The 25,400-nt window shown below is 36.8% G+C and overlaps 2 protein-coding genes across 3 annotated transcripts; one reads left to right on the top strand and one right to left on the bottom strand.

The window, feature by feature from the left end:
* Positions 1 to 1,216: 1,216 nt before the first annotated feature.
* Positions 1,217 to 15,455, top strand: LOC109013915 (pre-mRNA-processing-splicing factor 8A). Its single transcript, XM_018996181.2, has 25 exons — positions 1,217 to 1,458; positions 2,321 to 2,444; positions 2,572 to 2,664; positions 2,841 to 3,231; positions 3,876 to 4,365; positions 4,512 to 5,302; positions 5,420 to 5,688; positions 5,810 to 6,124; positions 6,217 to 6,521; positions 6,604 to 7,058; positions 9,277 to 9,403; positions 9,892 to 10,133; positions 10,219 to 10,342; positions 10,434 to 10,623; positions 10,714 to 10,821; positions 10,905 to 11,158; positions 11,621 to 12,237; positions 12,323 to 12,429; positions 12,525 to 12,779; positions 12,883 to 13,356; positions 13,636 to 13,797; positions 13,886 to 14,083; positions 14,166 to 14,444; positions 14,582 to 14,824; positions 14,978 to 15,455. Exons 1-25 carry the CDS (start codon positions 1,217 to 1,219, stop codon positions 15,170 to 15,172), a joined length of 7,050 nt encoding a protein of 2,349 aa, XP_018851726.1. The 3' UTR covers positions 15,173 to 15,455.
* Positions 15,456 to 16,604: 1,149 nt separating this feature from the next.
* Positions 16,605 to 21,232, bottom strand: LOC109013914 (PTI1-like tyrosine-protein kinase At3g15890). 2 transcript variants are annotated; one of them, XM_018996179.2, is made up of 4 exons: positions 20,737 to 21,232; positions 20,151 to 20,298; positions 17,599 to 17,876; positions 16,605 to 17,524 (listed from the first exon to the last, which is right to left on the bottom strand). In XM_018996179.2, the coding sequence occupies exons 1-4, from the start codon at positions 20,778 to 20,780 to the stop codon at positions 16,882 to 16,884; spliced, it is 1,113 nt and encodes a 370-aa protein (XP_018851724.1). In that variant the 5' UTR covers positions 20,781 to 21,232; the 3' UTR covers positions 16,605 to 16,881. The 2 variants fall into 2 exon arrangements, with proteins under 2 accessions (XP_018851724.1, XP_018851725.1); XM_018996180.2 differs by having other exon boundaries at positions 17,599 to 17,861; positions 20,737 to 21,200.
* Between the last annotated feature and the right edge of the window lie 4,168 nt (positions 21,233 to 25,400).

Here is a 25,400-nt window from a genome sequence, read left to right as displayed (position 1 = left end):
TTTTAGCCGCTGACAGCCGAACTCTCATCTTAATCCCAACCTAGAAACACTCCTTTCTCCTGTTAACTATCCAAATGTCTTCGCATCTTTCTGTTATGACCTATTTTTTTTATGAACTACATTTTTAGTTCTATGAAGTATTTTCAGAAAATCTGATTACTTTTTCCTTTACATAAAAAAGTAGCAATATCTAAACAAAACTTCAAACTAAAGAAGGAACGAATTTAGGAAGAAATCGATTATGAAAGAGAAACTTCAAACTTTCGTGCCCTCCCTTCACCTCATTCAATACACAAGCACTACTCACTAATACAGAAGGAAAAATGGTAGTGGAGTTACCTAAGAAGTTGAGCAGTGGGACGAAGAAACAAATCTCATGAATTGGCTACTGGAAGTGCAAGCAAAGGGGTGAATGCGGGGTGGCACTGGGCGGAGGGAGGGGCGACGCGGGGCACTGGATAGAGGGAGGGGTGAACGCAGGATTGGAGCTGCGTTTTAGCATATGAAAGAAAATCCGAAAGAGAAATAATATTCGCAGTCGTGAGTGTGCAAGTATCGTATAGTTGTTTTGAAAAAAAAAATATGAAACTCACATGAAAAGAAATTAATTTTTTAATAATAAACTCTACTCTTTTTCAAAATGACTACATGATATTTACACATTTCACGATTGTATATAGGATTACACAATTTGAAATGACCTCTATTCTCAAAACGCACGTTTCAGCATGTAAGAAAAAAACAAAAAAAAAAAAAAAGCGACGTCAAGTGTGGATGAATAATAAGACTCTTATTTCTATGACCCATCAACAACACTACCAAAGTTATATGATAAAAAAAAGCCCAAATCCAAGTCGGTACCCGATATCTGAGACTCTGAAGTCACGTGCCAGTGCCACCGCCAAATCCATCTCCGATGAAATATTAACCAATCTACCAAGTCGCAGCACCGTCCTAACTTCTTTCTTTATAGTTTGACACTCTTCTTCTCACTCAGTGGGGGAGAGACAACATACGTTACATACATGACAAACCCTCTAAACACTAGCAACCACCATTGAATCCTCAATCCCCCTTCAAAGATCTCCCGCTTCTTCACCTATCCCACAAACTCAAAATCTCTACCTCATTGGAATCTCAAATCTACACACCCTATAAATCATTTTCCTATCAAGGATTCTTAGGGTTTTATTATAGGGATTATAATCTTTTTGCCATGTGGAACAACGGCCAGATTGCGCCTCCGGGTACCACTGGATCGTCTATACCGCCTCCACCCGCGGCGCAGCCCTCGTACACTGTGCTGCCGTCCCCAGCCGAAGCCGAGGCGCGGCTCGAGGAGAAGGCGAGGAAATGGCAGCAGCTCAATTCCAAGCGATACAGCGACAAGCGGAAGTTCGGGTTTGTCGAGACGCAAAAGGAGGACATGCCCCCCGAGCACGTCAGGAAAATTATTAGGTGATAGCTATTTTCGCGTGTTCTCCAAACTTAATTTGGATGATTTATTAGATGTTTTCTGATTGGTATCTTAAATGATATGATATTTTTTGGAAACAAAGATAGTTTAGGGGAGTAGTTGTTGCATTTTGCACGTGGTTAATTGATTTTTTAGGCATTCTAACCTCTTGTTTTGAGATAATATGTTTTTATGTTTCTCTTATCTGGAAGTATGCTTAGCTGAAATAAGTAATTAACGAATCAAATGCGAAATAAGTTACTCTAGCTCCTTAACCTTTCCGGATCCGAGCTGAGAGGACATAAGTCGGTTAGGGTATGGCTACCAGAAACTCCAAAACGATGGAGTTATTCTGGGTAGCCGATGAATGTGACACCTAGACGTTAATGTAGCTGGTAAAACCAGTCTCCACTGCTGGTGATTTGATTGTCGTTAGCGACAGAAGGTTTTTACTCTAAAACTTGTTAGCAAGAGAAGGTTTTTTCCTCGAGCACTGCGAGTGTTCTTTTTGTTTTCTTTAGCCGTCCTTTTTTTTTATGATTGTATTAGCTTCCTGTTGGGATGTCTGGCTTAATAAATACAACCAAGCAATAGATTTTCCGTTTTGGTCCTTTGTTTAAGAAGCCTTTTTTCTTTTTTTCTTTTTTTAAATTTCCTCATCTTTTGATTTTCTTCATTATCTATTACTTTGTTCCACATCCTACCCTTTTCTTTTGTCATAAAGTATATTTGTGTAGCTGTGAGATTTAATAAAGTTGATCGCCGGGTTTATCTCTGTATTTATTTTGGCATTTCATTGCTCATCAATAAAATCCTTATTCATTGATGATTATTATTTTTTATTTTTTTTGTTTTATTGGACAGAGACCATGGGGACATGTCCTCAAAGAAATTTCGTCATGATAAGCGTGTCTATCTTGGAGCCCTTAAATTTATTCCACATGCAGTTTACAAGCTCCTTGAGAATATGCCCATGCCGTGGGAGCAGGTACTTATTCTTTGCCTCGTTTGACCATCATTTTTTTCATCTTTTATTTTTGATGTGCTTCATATATGTTCTTATTGCTTTTTTGTATGCCATCGTAAATTATCTTACTGCTTCTATGTGGTTTTAGGTCCGAGATGTGAAGGTTTTGTACCATATTTCTGGGGCAATTACATTTGTGAATGAAATACCATGGGTTGTTGAACCTATATATCTGGCTCAGGTTTGTTTCTCCAGCATGAAGTTTCCTTCTTTTTTTTTTTCCCCTCTTATTTGGTTTTTATTTATGTGGAGCTCATGTGAGTTCAATGAAAGCATGGGTAGCTGTGCATTGCGCTCTCGTGTTATATAATTTTTTTCCAAATTGCCAATGACAGATTGAATCTTAAAATGTTACAGTGGGGCACAATGTGGATCATGATGCGAAGGGAGAAGAGAGATCGTCGGCATTTCAAGAGAATGCGGTTTCCACCATTTGATGATGAAGAACCTCCATTAGACTATGCTGATAATCTTTTAGATGTTGATCCTCTTGAACCTATCCAATTAGAATTGGATGAAGAAGAGGATTCTGCTGTATGTACATGGTTTTATGACCATAAGCCTCTTGTGAAAACAAAGCTGATAAATGGTCCAAGTTACCGGAAATGGCATCTCTCCCTTCCGATCATGGCGACACTGCATCGGCTTGCAGGACAGCTACTTTCTGATTTAATTGATCGCAATTATTTCTACTTGTTTGACATGGAGTCATTTTTTACAGCCAAAGCATTGAACATGTGTATCCCTGGTATGTCTCCTACTTTCCCCTCTCTTATTTCATTTTTGTTTTTTCACAGAGTTATTTGGTGCTCTGAAAGAAATTTTTGGACATTCTGGTGGTTTTATTTCATCATATATGATTAGTTTACAGTTCTTCCTTTGGTTCGATTGATGTCATTCTTAAATCTCAGATTGGCTCTTTAGGGAAACTTGTTGGTGGCATATTTTTATCCTTTGACATGATGGGGGAGGAGAACTTGAGATGTATGGTTTGATGTGATACCAATTACCAGCACACAGGCACATAATGGTTCAGTTTAGGTTGGGCTTTTTGAAAAAATTCTCATTCTTTTGGATGCTGTTCAATGGCGTCACGTATAACAAAATTGTATGAGTTTTTTGTGTATCTCGGTCAGGTTTCTGTTTAACTTATATTACATAGGTTGGATGTCTGGTCCTGTTGTTATGCTGGTGCTGTTGGTCCGATTACTTTTCCAGTTTTCAGAAGTTGCCACTTGCCGGTATTCAATACGGTCATGGTGAAGTTTGGATGTGCTTTTAGTGCTCTGTTAACTTGTTTTCTGTTGGCCTCTAACTTGCCAGTGGATCTTAAAATTCCAAGTATGTTCACTAGTATCATCTGAGTATGTATTTATTTCGATGTTTATTTAGGTGGCCCTAAATTCGAGCCTTTATACCGTGACATGGAGAAAGGGGATGAGGATTGGAACGAGTTCAATGATATTAACAAGTTAATAATTCGGTCACCTCTCAGGACAGAATACAGAATTGCATTCCCTCATCTCTATAATAACAGGCCCAGGAAAGTAAAGCTCTGTGTGTATCACTCTCCCATGATCATGTACATAAAAACCGAGGATCCAGATTTACCTGCATTTTATTATGATCCTTTGATACACCCAATAACTAGCACTAACAAGGAGCGGCATGAAAAGAAAAGTCGTGATGAGGATGATGATGATGATGATTTTGTCTTGCCAGAAGGGGTAGAACCTTTTCTGAATGACACGCAACTTTATACCGACACCACAGCTGCTGGTGTTTCCTTATTGTTTGCTCCACGCCCTTTTAACATGAGATCTGGTCGGATGAGACGGGCAGAAGATATACCCCTTGTGTCAGAGTGGTATAAAGAGCATTGGTGAGTTCTCTCTGTTTTTTATTTGTTATTTTCTTTATTAGTTTTTTAAATGCCACTCAGATGGATATGATGCAAATGAGGCATCTAATAGATATTAGATATTATCTGACTTTCATTGTTTTTTTTTTTTTTTGGCAATTTTGCAGTCCTCCATCCTATCCAGTTAAAGTTCGGGTCAGCTATCAAAAACTGCTTAAATGCTTCGTGTTGAATGAACTGCATCACAGACCTCCTAAGGCTCAAAAGAAGAAGCACTTATTTCGATCTCTGCAAGCAACAAAGTTTTTCCAAACTACAGAACTTGATTGGGCTGAAGCTGGTCTTCAAGTTTGTAAGCAGGGCTATAACATGCTAAATCTCCTCATACATAGGAAAAATTTGAATTACCTTCATCTTGATTATAATTTCAATCTAAAGCCTGTGAAGACCCTCACAACAAAGGAGCGGAAGAAGTCACGCTTTGGTAATGCTTTCCATCTTTGTCGTGAAATTCTCCGTTTGACAAAGCTTGTCGTTGATGCCAATATCCAGTTCCGCTTGGGTAACGTGGATGCCTTCCAACTGGCTGATGGCTTGCAATATACATTTTCTCATGTTGGTCAACTAACTGGTATGTATCGCTACAAGTATAGGCTTATGCGGCAGATCAGAATGTGCAAAGACTTGAAACACTTGATTTACTATAGGTTCAACACTGGTCCAGTTGGGAAAGGACCAGGATGTGGGTTTTGGGCACCAATGTGGAGGGTGTGGTTATTCTTTCTTCGTGGTATAGTGCCACTTCTGGAACGGTGGTTAGGGAATTTACTTGCTCGCCAATTCGAAGGGCGCCATTCAAAAGGTGTGGCAAAGACTGTTACTAAGCAACGTGTTGAAAGCCACTTTGATTTGGAGCTTCGTGCAGCTGTTATGCATGATGTTCTCGATGCCATGCCAGGTAGTCTTTGTTTTAACATAATTTATTTCCTTTTGGCTCATGGTTTTACCTTTAAGATCTGGTTTACTGGTTGTTATAGTCTTGTGATGTCTCTAACATAGTAATACTTAATTGCAGAGGGCATTAAGCAGAATAAAGCAAGAACTATATTGCAGCATCTCAGTGAGGCGTGGCGATGTTGGAAAGCAAATATTCCCTGGAAGGTTCCTGGTTTGCCCGTCCCCATTGAGAACATGATTCTTCGTTATGTCAAGTCAAAAGCAGACTGGTGGACAAATGTTGCTCACTACAACCGTGAGCGTATAAAACGAGGAGCAACAGTTGATAAAACAGTTTGTCGGAAGAATCTTGGGCGACTGACTCGGCTTTGGTTAAAAGCAGAACAGGTGCGTATTCCAACTTCAACAGTCTCTGGTTAAAGTTCCACTTTATAATATATGTGTTTGTGTACACATGCATGCGCTCACTATCTTAATTATCTTTCAATTTTCGTTTCTCTTGTTGTAGGAACGACAACACAACTATTTAAAAGATGGTCCATATGTCACACCAGAAGAAGCAGTTGCCATTTACACAACGACAGTGCATTGGTTGGAGTCCAGAAAGTTTTCTCCCATTCCATTTCCTCCATTGTCATATAAGCATGATACAAAACTACTTATCCTTGCTCTGGAGAGGTTGAAAGAATCTTATAGTGTGGCTGTGAGATTAAACCAGCTTCAGAGGGAAGAGTTGGGTCTCATTGAACAAGCTTATGATAACCCACATGAAGCACTGTCACGAATAAAGCGTCACCTGCTCACTCAGCGTGCCTTCAAAGAGGTGAGTTTGTTGATGATTATGGATGAATTGATTCTGACCTTTGGGCCTTGCATTGTAATCGAATGTGTTGGAACTGAACTTTTGTTTTCTAGGTTGGCATAGAGTTTATGGATTTGTACAGCTATCTCATTCCAGTTTATGAGATTGAGCCTCTTGAGAAGATTACAGATGCATATCTTGATCAATATTTATGGTATGAAGGTGACAAACGCCATCTCTTTCCAAACTGGATCAAGCCTGCAGATTCAGAGCCTCCGCCACTTTTGGTTTATAAATGGTGTCAGGGTATAAACAATTTACAAGGTATATGGGACACAAGTGAGGGGCAATGCGTGGTGATGCTTCAAACAAAGTTTGAGAAGTTCTTTGAGAAGATCGACTTGACAATGTTAAACAGGTGAGTACATATTCGTTGCTTTTCCAACTATAAATATGGATTTCTATTATTAAATTAATGTTTCTTTATTCTGCTGTTGCAGGCTCTTGCGATTGGTTCTTGACCACAATATTGCTGATTATGTCACTGCAAAGAACAATGTTGTGCTGTCTTACAAGGATATGAGTCACACGAATTCATACGGTCTTATACGCGGTCTCCAGTTTGCTTCTTTTGTGGTACAGTATTATGGACTTGTGCTGGATCTCTTGCTCCTTGGATTGACACGAGGCAGTGAGATTGCTGGTCCTCCGCAGATGCCTAATGAGTTCATCACTTATTGGGACACAAAAGTTGAGACACGGCACCCTATTCGGCTGTATTCTCGATACATAGACAGGGTCCATATATTGCTCCGCTTCACTCACGAAGAGGCTCGAGACCTTATTCAGCGGTACCTTACCGAGCATCCTGATCCTAATAACGAAAATATGGTTGGATACAACAATAAGAAGTGCTGGCCAAGAGATGCCAGGATGAGGCTCATGAAACACGATGGTATCTATCTTAGTTTTTCGTCTTCACTTTTAATTATAAAGTTTTTTTTTTTTATAAGTAATAATATTATATATATATATCAATAGGAGTAACCAAGTGCACTGGATGTATACAAGAGAGCCCCTAATGACCCAAAAGCCTATGAAAACCTACCCAAAATACACCAAGCCCGAAATGGAATGTAACACACCTCCCCGATCCCAACTCCTAGATTCTGTAAAAACCTCTACCCGAAAGCCCTCCCTTTAGCCTTCCCTCAACTTGAACTAGCTCCCTTAGCATCGTAGTTGATTTCCCATGAAAGGTTCTTTAACTCCCTGCTTTTCTTAAACTTAGATTTGGTTTCAAGTGCATGGCTCGCCTCAATTGCAGTGAGTAGTGTTTTAAATTGGTCTTCATATTCTCTATGTTCTCCATATGAAAGCCCTAGGGTTTGTAGAAACCCGTTATCTTTATTCAGAATCTAATATGATGTTGAACCCGCTATATCGTTAATCGGAGGAAGAGAAACCAGGAGAACGTCATTATCCCCAACCACAGTACCCGATTGCACTCCCAACTCTAAACCTTCCTCCACATGAGGCACCAATGACAAATCGAGAATTTCCTTCTCGCCAAATGGTTGCTCGACAGCTATATGGTTGTTGTCCCCTCCATCTGTTACCAATACAGGTTCCTCCCCTCCATCAACATTGCTTGTATTTGCTCCACCCCTCAACAATCCTTGTTCGTTTGCCGTGCCTACTTCCTCAAGAGGGGAAGCACTATCTTTTGTTACCCCGTTTGCATCTTCTATAAGAGGCTCAACTGTTTCTTCCAAAGTACTCGAGACCTTGGGAGGACCCCCCGTCTTCAAATAAAAAAGAACCCTAGACAGAAGTACCAACTTCATCTGCAACTGGTTCCTGAGACCCTACAGCTCCCTCAGAAGGCATAGTGACACTGGCACGAACAAAGATGCCAGCGTCTAACGACCCTATCGTTGACACACCCTTTGCCTGCACACTTTCCGTCACACTTGCCGGCACACTTGTACCCACGACTAGGTCCAGCCCCTTATCCACTTTAATCATCAGATCTCTTACATATTCCATAACTTCCTTCAATTGAGATTTGACATCCCATAAGACCCCCTCCGCTCTCCCAATGTCACCTGACGTCTTTTGTCTCCTACAAGTGCCTTGCCCTTTCTTTCTGTAGCTGAGCTGATCTCGGTCGGACTACTCGCCAGTGACCTCAACACTGTTGTGTATGAAGCATATTTGACTGAGGAAGGCCTTCCCACTGTTTTTCCATCAACAAACTCTCCACTTCGAGTAGTGGCTTTGGATTCAGTGACACTTAGAATGGACTGCAGAATCACCAATAAACCTTTCCTCATTCCATTTGCACCCTCCGGAATCACCAATAAACCTTTTCTCATTCCATTTCGGAATTCTGAGATCTGCAAAAAACTGCCCATTGCGTTAACATGATGTTGAATGCTAACAACTTCATTACTCATCCTCAGCTCTCTGAAGAAACCTTTATGACAGTTAAGTTCTAAACAATCCTCAATCCTCTTAGCCACCCACGAAACTGTGGTCCCCCCTAGGCAGATGAACTTAACTATCCTTTTGTTAAATTCAGAAATACGAAAGCTATTTCTTCTCTCTTTCGTAAAAATGAAAATTTTTTATTCCACTTTCAACCACCTCTTGCCTTCCAACTGAGAGAAATCCACCTCGTGCTTCATCGTCATTGTCAAATCCCACTGCTCCCTACTGCTCTTGCTTCATCCTCAAGGTAAAAACGCAGATCTTTGCCCACTCAAAAGAACCAGATCTGAAACTGAGCCAAAGAGACATATCTGTGCCCACTCCCTACCTTGCGAGTGAATAATGCCGCAAAAATACAGATTTGAGCCCTGTGTAACGAAGGCTGAATGCATTACCGTGAACAACAGACGCTGGGGCTTAAACTTGCAAAAAATCAGGTCGCCGGAGAGAGAACCGATGCCGAACGGCCCTCAACAAGGTCACAGGGGTCCGTTGACCTCGTCTATGACGATGGTGAGAAGCCGCTCTCCGGCTAGATGGGTGGCGACTTGTCTGGGAGAATAGGGTGGCGACTTGTAATTATAAAGTTATGACCAAACCTTTTTAGAAAGAATGACTTAGCTTTCTTGAGATGCAGAAATTGGCTTATATCATGTCTCTTTCTCTGATTGTCCTTTCAGTAAATCTTGGGAGGAGTGTTTTCTGGGATATGAAGAACCGTCTTCCTCGAAGTATCACAACATTGGAGTGGGAGAATAGCTTTGTCTCAGTTTACAGCAAGGATAATCCAAACTTGCTCTTCAGCATGTATGTATATCCATCTATTAAGTCACTGTATCTTTTGTACGTATTTTATGAGATGTTTCTGCTTTGGAGCTATGTTTTCCAGCAATGATCATATACTCAATGTTGCGCGGGATTTTTGGTTTTGGTTAGTTCCTGGAATTTCCTATGCGCCAGTCTGGTTGCTTTTAATCTCTCAAGTTGGAACTCCTGGATGTTTTGCCTAGATAATTTAAGAGTGAACAAGTACAAAAAGAATGGGTTGATAGTGTTGATCCAGACTTGTTTAACTGTGATCATATAGAATAGGTTTCTTGGGTTTAAGAGCTTTTTTTGGCAGTTACATATTAGATTTATTTATAATATATATATTTTTAATTATGCACAAGTCCAAGATGCCTTTATCTTAGCGCCATATTTGCTTTAGAAGATACTTTTTTCTTTGGCCTCCCTAGGCCTTTCCTCAAAGAGGCTTGTCAGATTATCTGAAGCATCTCCTCTTTGACCTGTAGGTGTGGATTTGAAGTTCGGATACTTCCTAAAATAAGAATGACCCAAGAAGCATTCAGTAATACAAGGGATGGCGTTTGGAATCTGCAGAATGAACAAACCAAAGAACGGACTGCAGTTGCTTTCTTGCGGGTGGATGATGAACACATGAAGGTGTTTGAGAATCGTGTGAGGCAGATTCTTATGTCTTCAGGTTCTACAACATTTACGAAAATTGTCAATAAATGGAATACTGCCCTGATAGGTACTTATTTTGAAATCTTATTTTGCCTTGTTACAATTGTTTTGACATTGCAAGGATATTTATGAGTGGTTCTTGTTTTTGATAGGTCTCATGACTTATTTCCGTGAAGCCACTGTACATACTCAAGAACTGTTAGATTTGCTGGTTAAATGCGAAAATAAAATTCAAACCCGTATAAAGATTGGGTTGAACTCAAAGATGCCTAGCAGGTAAAATTATTGGCTGCATAAGATGCAATTTAATTTCCCAAAGATGCATTGTGAATCTCATTGTGGTTTCTGAATATCAATCTTCTCTCAGGTTCCCTCCTGTCATTTTTTACACTCCAAAGGAAATTGGAGGACTTGGCATGCTTTCCATGGGTCACATATTGATTCCACAAAGTGACCTCCGTTACAGTCAGCAGACTGATGTCGGTGTAACTCACTTTAGGAGTGGAATGAGTCATGAAGAGGACCAGCTAATTCCCAATCTTTATCGATATATACAGGTGACTTGAGATTTATGTTTCATGTGTATATGGTATGTCTATCTATGTATTTGCTTCAGATTTTTAATCATCTTGCTCGTTTCTTGACAGCCATGGGAGAGTGAGTTCATAGATTCACAGCGTGTTTGGGCAGAATATGCGCTGAAGAGGCAGGAAGCTCAGGCACAAAATAGGCGTCTGACCCTTGAAGATTTGGAAGTGAGTGGCCATTTTTTTACAGTATTTTTAGGACTTCTGAAAAAATTCTTTCATCCTAATATCTTACTCCATTCATTTGTCAGGATTCATGGGACAGGGGAATTCCACGTATAAATACTTTGTTTCAGAAGGATCGGCACACTCTTGCATATGACAAAGGATGGAGGGTGCGCACTGACTTCAAGCAATACCAAGTTTTAAAGCAGAACCCTTTCTGGTGGACGCACCAGAGGCATGACGGAAAACTTTGGAACTTGAACAATTATCGAACTGATGTAATCCAAGCTTTGGGAGGTGTCGAGGGAATTCTTGAGCATACCTTGTTCAAAGGAACATAGTAAGTGTTCTGTGTGGCAAGTTTCTTCAGATTAGTTGTCATCATTTTAGTCAGTCTACTGTTCTATATTACAATGGGGATTGTTGATGAAACAAGTAGGTATATATGATATGGTCGGTTAATACACCTAGCAGAGCAGTATTTGTCCTCTATGATGTTGGCAGTTGGAGTTTGTTGCACTGCAGTACACACTTCACCTTTACGGGGTTGAATCGATGACCTTACTTCCACTCATTAGTTATGGAGTGGAAATGCCTTGTAGTCCTAAAGGCCATTGGTACATATATTATCAAACTTGTTCTATGGATTGAATCATTTCAGAAGTGGGTATGATAAAGGAGCAATAACTGATAAAAAAAAAAAAAGAGCAATCTTTATTTTCAAATTGTTACACAGTTATGAGTGTAACACATATTGTAATGTCCTTCCCCTAAGGGATTAATTAATGTTTGAATTTTTCAGCTTTCCAACTTGGGAAGGTCTCTTCTGGGAAAAGGCATCGGGCTTTGAGGAATCAATGAAGTATAAGAAGCTGACAAATGCTCAGAGATCTGGTCTCAACCAAATCCCTAACCGTAGGTTCACTCTTTGGTGGTCACCTACAATAAATAGAGCGAATGTTTACGTGGGTTTCCAAGTCCAGTTGGATCTAACAGGAATCTTCATGCACGGGAAGATCCCTACGTTGAAGATCTCACTGATTCAGATATTCCGTGCTCATTTGTGGCAAAAGGTTCATGAGAGTGTTGTCATGGATCTTTGTCAAGTTCTGGATCAGGAGTTGGATGCTTTGGAAATCGAAACTGTACAGAAGGAAACAATCCATCCAAGGAAGAGTTACAAAATGAACAGTTCTTGTGCAGACATTCTTCTCTTTGCTGCTCATAGATGGCCAATGTCAAAACCTAGTCTTGTGGCTGAGCCGAAGGATGTGTTTGATCAGAAAGCTAGCAACAAGTACTGGGTTGACGTGCAGCTCCGCTGGGGAGATTATGACTCTCACGATATTGAGCGTTACACTCGAGCCAAGTTTATGGATTATACAACAGATAACATGTCTATATATCCATCTCCTACTGGTATGTTATCATTGCCTTTTGCTTTACTTCTTTAGGTGCTTTTGTTTTTAGGTTTGAAATAATCATCATGGGTTTTTCCATGCAGGGGTGATGATTGGCCTCGATTTGGCATATAACTTACATTCTGCATTTGGTAATTGGTTTCCTGGGTCAAAGCCTCTCATCCAGCAGGCAATGAATAAGATTATGAAGGTATATCTCTTAATTTTTGGTTGTTATTATTTTTTTTCCCCATAAATTAGTGATAGATATATAGCAGTACATAATATTTCTTGGTGCATTTGCAGTCGAATCCAGCCTTATATGTCTTGAGGGAGCGGATAAGGAAAGGTTTGCAATTGTATTCTTCTGAGCCCACTGAACCATATTTGTCATCTCAGAACTATGGAGAAATCTTCAGCAATCAAATAATATGGTTTGTCGATGACACTAATGTGTATCGTGTTACTATCCATAAGACATTTGAAGGAAATCTTACAACAAAACCCATCAATGGTGCTATCTTTATATTCAATCCAAGGACTGGGCAGCTGTTTCTGAAGGTTTGTTTCTTTCAATATTTTTTTCCTTTTCAATGGTATTTTGGAAGTAGTCTCTCTCTTGAGTTGAGATTCTAAAGTTCATTCATGATATGATTTCTTGCAGGTCATTCACACAAGTGTCTGGGCAGGACAGAAGCGTCTTGGTCAGTTGGCTAAGTGGAAAACGGCAGAAGAAGTTGCTGCTCTTGTCCGGTCTTTACCCGTTGAAGAACAACCAAAGCAAATTATTGTGACTCGTAAAGGAATGCTGGATCCATTGGAGGTTCACTTGCTTGATTTTCCCAACATAGTTATTAAAGGAAGTGAGCTGCAGCTTCCTTTCCAGGCATGCTTGAAGATTGAGAAGTTTGGTGACTTGATTTTGAAGGCTACAGAGCCACAAATGGTTCTTTTCAACATTTATGATGATTGGTTGAAAAGTATTTCATCATACACTGCATTCTCCCGGCTCATTCTGATCTTGCGTGCACTTCATGTGAACAATGAGAAGGCAAAGATGTTACTAAAGCCCGACAAAACGATCATTACCGAGCCTCACCACATATGGCCTTCTCTCAATGATGATCAATGGATGAAGGTAACTAACCCCATTGTTGTAGTGATGCATTCCTTCTTCTTAAATTTGTTGTTAAAAAGACTCACCTTTTTCTTATCATTCAAAAGGCATATAAGTTTCATAAAGGTTACTTGTAACAAAAAAGTTTCACAAAGGTTTTGGAAATTGGTAGTGTTGTGATTAAAATTTGATGGTTAGATTCAAATCAGTAGTCTCAAGAAATCTTCTCAAGTTATGATTGAATTATTTTTATGCACCTCCTCAATATTATGAGTTATGCCAATGATCTTCATGGTACAGGTTGAGGTTGCTCTTAGAGATCTCATACTCTCAGATTATGCCAAGAAGAACAATGTTAATACATCAGCTCTGACACAGTCTGAGATTCGTGATATTATACTTGGAGCCGAGATTACCCCACCTTCTCAACAGAGACAGCAGATTGCTGAGATCGAGAAGCAGGTGATGTTTCTTTCTGTTTCATATTGATTATAACTTTATTTCTTGATAGAATCTCATTTTTTTGGTGTGTTGTGTGTAAAAATATCAGGCAAAAGAAGCAAGTCAGCTGACAGCAGTGACAACAAAGACTACCAATGTGCATGGTGATGAACTGATTGTCACCACCACAAGTCCATATGAGCAAGCTGCATTTGGATCTAAAACTGATTGGCGTGTGAGAGCAATATCAGCAACAAATCTCTATCTTCGCGTCAATCATATTTATGTGAATTCAGAGGATATAAAGGTACAGGTCTTCCTTCTCATATTATATATGATAATCATATATTATTCACATCTGCTGACATGGAGAGCACTGGTTAATGCAGGAAACGGGATATACTTATATAATGCCAAAAAACATTTTGAAGAAGTTTATCTGCATAGCAGATCTGCGGACTCAAATTGCTGGCTACTTGTATGGCATAAGTCCCCCTGACAACCCGCAGGTTAAGGAAATTCGCTGTATTGCTATGCCGCCGCAGTGGGGAACCCATCAGCAAGTTAATCTTCCAGCAGCTCTCCCAGAGCATGATTTCCTGAATGATTTGGAGCCTTTGGGATGGATGCATACGCAACCTAACGAACTTCCCCAGTTATCGCCACAGGTTTTTGTCTAATCCAGTACTCCATCTTTCTTATTTTGTTTTTTTCTCAATAAATTGTTAAATCATAGGTAGTTTGCTATTTTCTTCTTTTAGAGGGGAGCTAGGGAGTGTTATCTTACCTGAGATATTACTTACAGGATCTCACAAGTCATGCTAAGATCTTGGAAAACAACAAGCAATGGGATGGGGAGAAGTGCATAATTTTGACTTGCAGTTTCACTCCAGGTTCCTGCTCCTTAACTGCTTATAAGTTGACACCATCAGGGTATGAATGGGGACGTGTTAACAAGGACACCGGAAGTAATCCTCATGGCTACCTTCCCACTCATTACGAGAAGGTCCAAATGCTCCTGAGTGACCGCTTCCTTGGTTTCTATATGGTAAGAATGTTCTCCACCTGTCTTTGAAATTGATGATTATTGGTCATGCTTTTGATTGGATAATGGTGTTTCATCAGATGTGTATTTGCTTTGCTGATTGGTTTCTTGTTCTCCCATGGAGTTAACTTTGTCATTTATTGCTTTGGTTTCTAGATTCCAGATAATGGTCCGTGGAATTACAACTTCATGGGGGTGAAACATGCACCTAGTATGAAGTATGGAGTTAAGCTTGGGGCACCCCGTGAATATTATCACGAGGACCACAGGCCAACCCATTTCCTAGAGTTCAGCAACTTGGAGGAGGGAGAGAGAATTGCTGAAGGAGATCGTGAAGATACATTCTCGTAGGTGTTAGAGATTAATGTCACAATTGTTAACAAGTGTGGTATTATTTGCGGCGCGGCTTTTCAAAGTGCAACTACGGAGTTTTTCACTCGGCCAACTTGGGGACACAAGAGTCTAGAAACTATTTTTGTTGTAATAATCAATATCTTGAGATGGAGCATTTAGCAGCGGGCGGTTGTAGTGTTGTAGTAGCAGGCTTTGTACATATGTGATTATGATATTTATCGTCTCGTTTGGATACTTAGATGAGACCCGATGGATTTAGATTAAAGTTGAATAAAATATTATTTTTTTAATACTATTATTGTTATTTGAAAATTTGAAAAATTGAATTGTTTATTATATTTTATATAAAAATTTAAAAAAATTATAATAAAAAAAATGAGATGTAATTATTTTTGTATCTAAACAGAGACGGAGAGCATGTACATCCGTGCTGAAGCTAAAGCCTCAAGTATTGCCTGCTCTGCACAACTTACTACCACTTGAGACTTCGTGGGAACCACTGATAAAACGCAGAAGAAAAAGCTGAACTTTCTCTCAGCGTTTCCCCAAAAAAGTAATGGGACTGACTTGACACTCTCTCTCTATTTCTCTTCAAAAAGTAGCCGAACTCTTTATTTCTCTTTTCTCTCAAAGTAACGAGACCCATTGGCATTCTCTCTATTTCTCTTTAATTTGTGGGACCCATTGACTCTCTCTCTCTCTATTACTTTCTCTATTTCTATTTCCCGTAGACCAAAAAGGCATTTCGGCTCTCAAGCGGGAGACAAATTTCTCCAGCTTGATTGTCGAGCGACTGAGAACCCGCTCGAGCGGGAGATTTTCTTCCGCATGCCACGTGTTTTTTTACCATTAATTAAATAATATGTAAATAAATAATAGAATAAAATGTGGACATGATACTGTTGTAATTTTATTAATAATTATTTTATCTTGTTTTTATTAATAAAAGATTTAATAAATTAATTATTCAACCATTACAACAACTTTACAATCATTGGTAGGGTCCATACATTTTTCAACTTCTCATAAATAGGTATTAAACTCATCTTAACATCTAAACACATCTAAATTCATCTTAGATAGATTCTACAGAACTTACTCCACCATTTCAACTCACTACGATTCATAAAAAATTGAGTTCAGCTCAACTCAACATTCAAACGCAGTCTTAATTGACAATTAACATTTTGTATCTTTTGATACTAGGAATGAAAAATACAAATTTGTATTTATTTGGTGGTCCAAAATACAAGGTTCTTCTCTCCCACGGTAATCTGTACCCATATGTAGAATGTAATGTAACCAACGTCAATATTATTATATCTATAGCTGATTTGTATTTTAAGGAATTCTATACACTGGCGAAAATCTATCTGTGTGTGTATGTATAGTCCAGACGGTAAGCTAGTCTTTGCGACGTTTATGGTAATAATAACAAAGCTGATAAGTACGTGCGTCATTCAATGAAGTATATAGAAGTTCTCGAGCTAAAAATCCAATAGAAAATCCAACACAGTTTCCATGTCATTCGTTCCAGTACAAAGAAAGATAAGATGATGAGCAACCAACCACAAACAAAGCCTACTGCACTCGCAAAAAACATGCTTTCTTGCTACACCTTGACACGAGAAATCCAAATATTGCACATACTTCCACATCAAATTTATACTGCACTTAGTAGTTTCAGTGATCTTGCTTGCTCATTTCTAACCCCGTTCTTCATTCTTTTCAGGCTTAAAATCTTTCTCCTCCGAAATGAAGTCTGAGCTGTCTTCCGCGACTGATGCCCCATCATTGTAATCTGCAGCTTGAGGGGACTTGAATAGTTCAAGATTTTCCAGTTCAGCTAATTTCTCCTTTGAAATTCCCTTCAGAAGATCCACCACCTCAAGCATCGTGGGTCTCTTCTCAGGAAGACTGTTAGCACATACAAGTGCAACCAAGATAAGTCTTTTCAACTCTTCCTCTACATACTTACCATTAAGCTTCGGATCTGCTAGTTCACCAAACTTTCTCTCACATACCAATGGCAGCGCCCAATCAGTAATGGAGCGTTTCACTGTTGCACTCAGTTTTTCAAGGGGTTTCCTGCCGCTGGCAAGCTCTAGAAGAAGTATCCCAAAGCTGTAGACATCACAACTCTCATTTGCTTTACCTAACATAGCGTATTCAGGTGCAAGGTAGCCAAGGGTGCCCTTAACTCTAGTAGTCACATGTGTTGCACCATCAGGGATTAGCTTTGCGAATCCAAAATCAGCAACCCGAGCCTGAAAATTGGAATCTAGCAACACATTGCTAGCTTTGATGTCTCTATGGATTATATGAGGGGTGGATTGGTGGTGAAGATAGCTGGATAAAAAAATTAGGGGTTTAAGTACACCTCATCACAAAGCATGAAGAAAAAAGTAGGGTTCAGTACTTACGCAATTCCATCAGAAGCCCCAACTGCAATACTCATCCGTCGATTCCAATCGAGAAGGCATTCTGCTGAGTGCTGCCCATGAAGATGAGATAGCAAGCTTAAATTTGGCATGTAGTCATATACGATCAGACGCTCTTGCCCCTCAGCACAATAGCCACGTAAACTTAGCAGATTCTTGTGCCGTACTCGTGCCAGTATCTCAACCTCAACAGCGAATTCCAAATCTGCTTTGTTGCTCCAATTCTTCAACCTTTTGACCGCAATCTGCATATTTGTCACCTTTCAGAAAGATATCCAGTTTATAAGAAGGAAAAGTGGAACTATAGTGGCAGACAAACAGCCATTAGAATTCCAATATAATGAGGGAAAGGAGCATCAAAACAATACGCAAATGCACAGAGTATCATCAGGTGAACAAAATTCAGGGAGGATTTAATTGCAAAAATCTGAAAACCCAAGGAGCAATCGTTAAAATTACAAACTCATTGAGCTTCTTACAAACTCATGAAAACTAAGTAATTGATTTTGCATTTAAATTTTAACCCAAGAAGATTCTTCTGATGGCAGTAAAAGCTCCAAATACAGTTTTGGTAAACATGAAGCTGTCAACTTACAAATGACTACCACATTTTAAGTGGTTTCTGGGTTTTTTTTTTTATTGGTTTTAGGGTAATATCTGGTTTCTTGCGAGAACAATAACCAAAAATATCACAATTGGATAGAGAAAAGTGGACTTCAAGTTCAGAGAATATGCAAGAACTGCTTTTATTATCTTCAAGGAGCTAGCATGAAAGTGCAGCAAGAGGTATCAAGCAATGCAATTAGACGTAATTAGTGCAAGCTGGCCCAACAAAGCATCATAACTCTCTTCCTACTACGTCACTTAGGACGTAAGTTCTCCGTGTCTCGACATGGACTGTAAACCTATTAATATTCATTGGTAAGATTGATTATAGAGAAGGGTGCACTATTAGCAATTGCCTAACTAGAAGAAGAGGCTTCAAGATAGGTTAATGATAGCAAAAGCTCTTCAACCTATTGGGAGAAACTTAAAATTTAATAAGCAAATAAAACATGTTAGCTTAGGCACTGATTGAGCATCACTTTTGCCCACAGCTTTGCTTGGATACAGGACAAGCCTAGAAACGTGGAACTGGCAATTTTCCATTTATGAGAAATGTCTTGTATAAACTATACGATCAATACTTGGCCTGCTATAGCACTGTACCCCTACAATATCACTTAGTGCATAGTGCATACAAATAGTTTAAGCAATCAGCTAACCACCTGTCCTCCATACCATGACTTCCCAATGCTATGTCCTTGTTTGACTTGCATATCTCTGCCATGATTTATCATTCCATTTTACAATGCCAAGATTCAAAGATTTGGCACTATTCTGTGCATGAGAGTTTTGTGGTATGCACTGCAAAGATGGGTAGATACGACACCACTTACCGTCAAACATTGTACAAAGGGGAATTTTTTTTTTTTATATAAGTAATAATATTATATATATATCAATAGGAGTAACCAAGTACACTGACGTATACAAGAAAAACACCTAACCCATACAAGAAAGCCCCTAATGACCCAAAAGCCCATGAAAACCTACCCAAAATACACCAAGCCTGAATTGGAAAACTATCGTTACACCTCCCTGACCCCATCCCCTAGATTCCGTAAAACTAATCCTCTATCCGAACATTCCACTATGAGAACGTCTTCACAAAGCCCTCCCTTTAGCCTTCCCTCGACTTGAGCTACCTCCCTTAGTATCGTAGTTGATTGCCCATAACAGATGCATGTTGAAGTATGATGCCAGTTTTGTATTCTTTAATGGAAACATTGCCTCACAGAAAGAGAATAGAATGGAAAGAAACAACAAAAAGGAAATCAAACTCCTTTCAGAGACTATACAAAGGCCCCATGACCGTTTAGTTTTTTGGCATTGTCTGACAGATTTAATAATCAACATAGCAATAAAGGGGGTGGGAAACTACCAAAAACGTTGATAGAAACACAATGAGACTATAAAACTCTAATAATATTGACATATCTATATATATATATATATACTCTTTTTTTTTTTTTTTGAGAAAACAGCCCTCTTTTATTGATGTAATAATTAATATCCTCACTTTTTGTGGTGGAGGTACAACAAGTCAAACTTTAAGAAAAAACTATGCCATTTACCGGAATGAAACTGGGAAAAGACCAGTTTCTGTAACTGGGGAAGCCTGCTTTATTCAAAGTATATATTCTGATCAGATTCTTGGGTAGTTCATAGCGAGAAGTTAGAAAAAGGACATGTCCAGTAGCACATAATATTGATATTGACACATACAAAACCTAAACTTAAATCAATTGAAACCAACACTTCAAGATACTGGTTTTCTATATGAATTCTTTTCTATCAACAACGATAGCCATCAATGTTATCCGCACCAAAAAAAAGTCATTTTGCCAAACAGCAAACAATAGAGAGGCCAAATTACTTATATACTGAGCAGGATATAAATTTGAGTCGAAACATGTAAATGTAATCATTACTTGTGATCCATCCCAAAGCTGACCCCAGTAAACGCTGCCAAATCCTCCTTCTCCAAGCTTATTATCATAATTAAAATTGTTTGTAGCTGCATGCAACTCCTTCAATGAAAACACCCTCCATGTTTGCTGCTTCTTCCCTCGTTCCCTCCTGTACAATTGCGCACTCCACTAATTAAACTTCATTCAGGACCTCATAACGGAAAAAGAATACAACAGAGTCTAAGAGAATATAAAAGATATAACTTTCGTTTACAGACAAAACTGGAGTAGAACTCCTTATTCTGGAAAAACTGATTAAATAGTACAGTTAACGGATGCCTGCGTCTGTTGGTTTTAGTCATCAAGATTCCATTTTTATCTTTTTGCTCTTTATTTGACTTTTCCCATCATTTCTTAACAACCAAACAAACCATTCAGAGATTCTTCTCACCCACTCCCAAAATTCAGAATTCAAACCCTCTTCTTCGGCTCCCCCATATCTCACCAGAATACAGCACATCACAACTTCTCAAACTCAAATCACACCAACAATTCAGTAACGCTAGGAAAAGAAAATAAAAAAAATAAAGCAAGTAAATATTCATACCGATCCGAAACCCTTCCGCAACAAAACATTGAGTAAAGATCCATATCTCCTCTCCTATCAAACCCACAAAAAGTTCAAAAATTGAACCCCCCGAAATTCTGGGTTTTCAAATTTAAGTCCCTTTCCTTCTTCTAACTTTCAAACCCTTCAACTTCTTGTCTTGTGCTGCTATCTGGTTGCAGAGTGGAGGACAGAGAAAAGCAGAAGCTGAAGCAGATAATCAGATGCGAAACGTAACGCTTTGGAAGAAGGTGTAGACATATCTTTCCTCGACTCTGTGTTCAACTCTTTGTGTTTTTTTTTTTTAGAACTGTCCGGATCAAAAACTACAGATTTGGAATGGTAGTTTGGTTTATTTGCCGAAGGAAGCGTGCAGTGGGACTGCGTGCGGACAGTGGGTATGCACTTGAAGTTGGTGTTCCTTCTCCATCGAGGCTTATTCGTTTCTTTTTCTTCATGCGGCTTGGTCCTAGGCTCTAGCTGTTTGTTTCCCATTTTCAAAACACACACATGGGGACCATTTTTCTTTTTTAATAATACACAATAAGGAAAATACTATACTCACAGAACATGTTTATCGAAATTTTTTATCAAATTTTTTATTTTACTTAATAATTAAGTAAGTATTTTTAAATGAATATATAATTTTTTTGTTTTTAAAAATTATTTAAATAATTTAAAAAAATAGTAAAAAAAGATAAAAAAAATTTATAGTATTCGATAAATAATTTCTATAAAAATCTTCTGTTGACGTAGCAACGTCCTAAACAATAATTATATTAATCATCACTCTACGCATGACAAAGTTGTTTATTTTGCCACTGTAATATTTAAAAAAAAATGTTAATATCATTAGCTTTTGTGTAATTTTATGAAGTTTTGGTCAATTTATGGCTAAGACATAACCCAACTACCAAATATTTATCATTTTAATTTTATCAATTTTGAGAGTCATGTTCTTTCACCATGTAAGCAAAATATCCTTTAGAACTCGTTTGTTTATATGATAATATGATATGAGATAAAAGTTAAATAAAATATTGTTAGAATATAATTTTTATTTTAAGATTTTAAAAAATTAAATTGTTTATTGTATTTTGTATAAAAGTTTAAAAAAATTGTAAAGATTATATTAGATGAGATGAGATGAGATGGTCTGTAAAAACAAATGAGACCTTAATCTAATAAGTTGCCTTGGCAGTTGCTTTAGAGAGAATACACCTACTGCACCGATAGATCCAAACCCAAAAAAGAAAAAATTGAAAATTCATAGTCCAATATAATTGCCATTTAGGTAAACATTTTTATGAACTGGATGTTAGAAGCTCATTCGATCCAACCATTTTTTGTCACATTTAATTCACAAAATGAAATCCATCCAATTGTTTGTGGTTAGTCATGTGGTTATGATGGGATTTTGGTGCATTATTTGAGAGGTTGTGATGGGATTTGACTAGTTATTGGGATGAGTTGTTTCACCATTCAATGGCCTCTTCCTTTATTGCAATTAACTTGAAAAAAAAATAATAATGGTGCTTATGAAAAAATGACAAAATTGGCAGAAATTCAAATATACTGTATGTTAGTAGCCATATGATATAAAATTATATTTATAAGTCGATGTAGATAATATATTTAATAAAATATTTAAATGACATAATTTGATTTGAAAGAAAAATTTTAAAATTTAAATCTTACAAATTAAATATTATCATTTGAGTAACATGAATAAAGTACATTACACACTAACTTGAATATAGAATAACTATTTCAAAAGACATTACAATATAACCTCAAATCTACTATTCCAATTTCTCTCCCACTACTGCCCAAACAAATTGCGAAGATTTTAAATCTAGTTTCTAACGTCCTTTTTGGAACTTGAATTGAACTAAGATCAACTCAGTTTAATCTAATTTTAAACTGAGTTTAACATCCAAACACTTAACTTTCACATTACTAAACTCATCTCAATTCAAAATCTTTTTATATATAGAACTCATAATTTTTTTTAACTCAACACTTATTTACACGCGTTATCCATAATATTTTTCAACTTCTCATAAATACATCTAAACTAACATTAACATCTAAATACATTTTAGGTGGCTATATAAAATTTACTCCACCATTTCAACTCACTACTATTTATAAAGAACTCATCTCAACGAAGCCTAAACCTTACTCGTGAAAACTTTTCAATACAATTTAATTAGATATTCATAGTGTTTATGCAAACTTAAAACTTTCTGATCGAATTTGTGTTTGGGAAATTAGTAATTAAGCTGGTAGAAAGAACCCGAAATTAAAAAGAAAAGAAAAAAAAATCTATCTTTTTGGATATAGTAAAAAACAGAACTTCTAGAACATGCCAAATTGTTAGGTATTTTGATCTATTATGTGATGCCAACCAATCGTGGATGGGGACGTTATTCCAATGAACGAACCCCCACAAACAATAAAGAATAAATAATTTTGTGTATATATATATATATATATATATATATATATATATATACTTAAAAGAGACTATAAACGGATGAATATGAATGTCTGTGTTTGACACTTTATTTATTCCATCTATGCCTATGTGAAGTGATTAGCTGTTTATTATTTAAGCCACTTTGAATTTTTTTTTTTTTTTTTTTGATCTGTTTGCTTGCTTAGAAATGCGAGAAGATAGAAAAAAGGATTTTCTAACCATAAGTATTTCTTTTAGCTTTTATTTGTTTGGTTGTTAGGTAAGAGTGTAAAAGAGAAAAAAAAGTACAAAATTTCTTAAGTTCTTTATTTTCTTTCACTCTTTGTAGCTCATTGATAACAAATCAAAACATCTATCATGCATCGTTCAAAGTAAATAAATGATAATGTAATAATTTTATCTTATAAAAAATTATATTATAAATAATGTTCATCTATATAATTTAATAAAAGAAATATTAATAATAAAAAATAATAATATTTTATTATTATAGAGTGTATGATAGCTAATCTAATGTAAATTTCAAATAATGAGTGATTGGCTAAAAGAAAAAAAATTACATTTTAGTCAAATTTGTAACTTTTTTATCTATTTGTAAAAATTCTATAAGTTAAAGAGGTATCTTATTAATGAGATAAAAACATAGAAAACATTCAATTGGGCATACCTGCCTGAGGCACGTAACATCTTCTACTATATATATATATATATATTTGAAGATTCATGATATATTTTAACCTTAAAGATATTATATAAAAATAAATTTATAAATTGATGTGGTTTAATATAATATGATATATAATATATATCAAATTCTAAAATTATTTTTATTGTAAAGTAGATCTAATAATTCTATAAAATTACATCAATTTTTGTAATTATTATTTTTGTAATCTTTTCGTGTCTCTGGCCATTCTCAGAAATAAATAAACAGAAACAGATCAATATTAAAACTTTGGTGGAAATATTATAGAGTACCCTATCATCTGATCCAGTACTGTGATTAAAATTTCAGAATATATAAATACAAATAGTATCTAATTATAAATAATATTCTTCATTTCTAATATTATCATTTTATAACTACGTGATCGATCATCTTACACATTCTAAATTATTATTATTTATATAAATGATAAATAGATTCATAATTTATAATATGTTATATCCGAAAAATAAAAATAAAAATAACAAGATTTCCAATAAATAGCAATATAGTGCACGTAGTCGTAGCAAATTAGCAATTAATCCTCTACCAATACATTATGATACAAAATTTTAAGTCGGTAGGCCTTTCTAAACGTACATTGAAGTCAGAGCAGATGCCTAGGGCTGTAGTTTTTGTGAGCCCTACGCGACAAAACTGTCAATATGGCTGGCTATTCTTAATTCCCTGTGACAATTGCATGTTACTTAGGATTGTTGGGAATAGCCGAGAATATAGTTTCATCTTAAAATTTGTTCTTGTTTTCTTATATTATTCAAATATAATTTTTTTTTCTCATATAATCATTACCTTACAACTTTTCCAAAACACAAAAAACAACTCAAAAATTTTAAATTCAAAAAAAAAAAAAACAAAATTATATTTTAATAATATTTTAACTTTATAATATTTTTATCCAACTTTTATCTCTCATTTCTCAAAACTCAATAAAACATCTTAACATGATTTAAAAAAAAGTATTCAAACTTTACATTATTATTCATAAACCATTTCATTATACGAAAATATATTTATAACTGTGAATTATATAATCGCTGTATAATCATTTTAAAAAAAATGAATAAAATATAAGATTCACATGAAAAAATTAATTTTTTAATAATAAACTCTACTATTTTTTAAAACAATTACCGCCGATTTTTACTCGTGTTGTGTTTGACTCTAGAAAGGTGCACTGAGTCCTTAATTTGTGCTTAATTTGTCTGGCTAGTTACAGTTTAAAGGGCACTATAAACAAAACAGCAGTTCCGACATGAATAATTATTTTATGCTTTTTTCTTCCCTTTAATCTTCACTCAGGTTTATATATATTGACAAATTAAACCATCAAGATTCAGGAAATTATCACAAGATAAAATATAATGGGTAAAATTTCTTTCACTTTCACTTTATTTTTATTTTATGTTCAACTATATATAAATTAGACAGGATCGACGTGCATGCCTAGGTCTCACA

Source organism: Juglans regia, chromosome 12 (genome assembly GCF_001411555.2).
Source record: "Juglans regia cultivar Chandler chromosome 12, Walnut 2.0, whole genome shotgun sequence".
Classification (NCBI taxonomy): domain Eukaryota; kingdom Viridiplantae; phylum Streptophyta; class Magnoliopsida; order Fagales; family Juglandaceae; genus Juglans; species Juglans regia.
The sequence above is the reverse complement of the archived record's forward strand: the minus strand, read 5'-3'. Positions and strand labels throughout refer to the sequence as shown.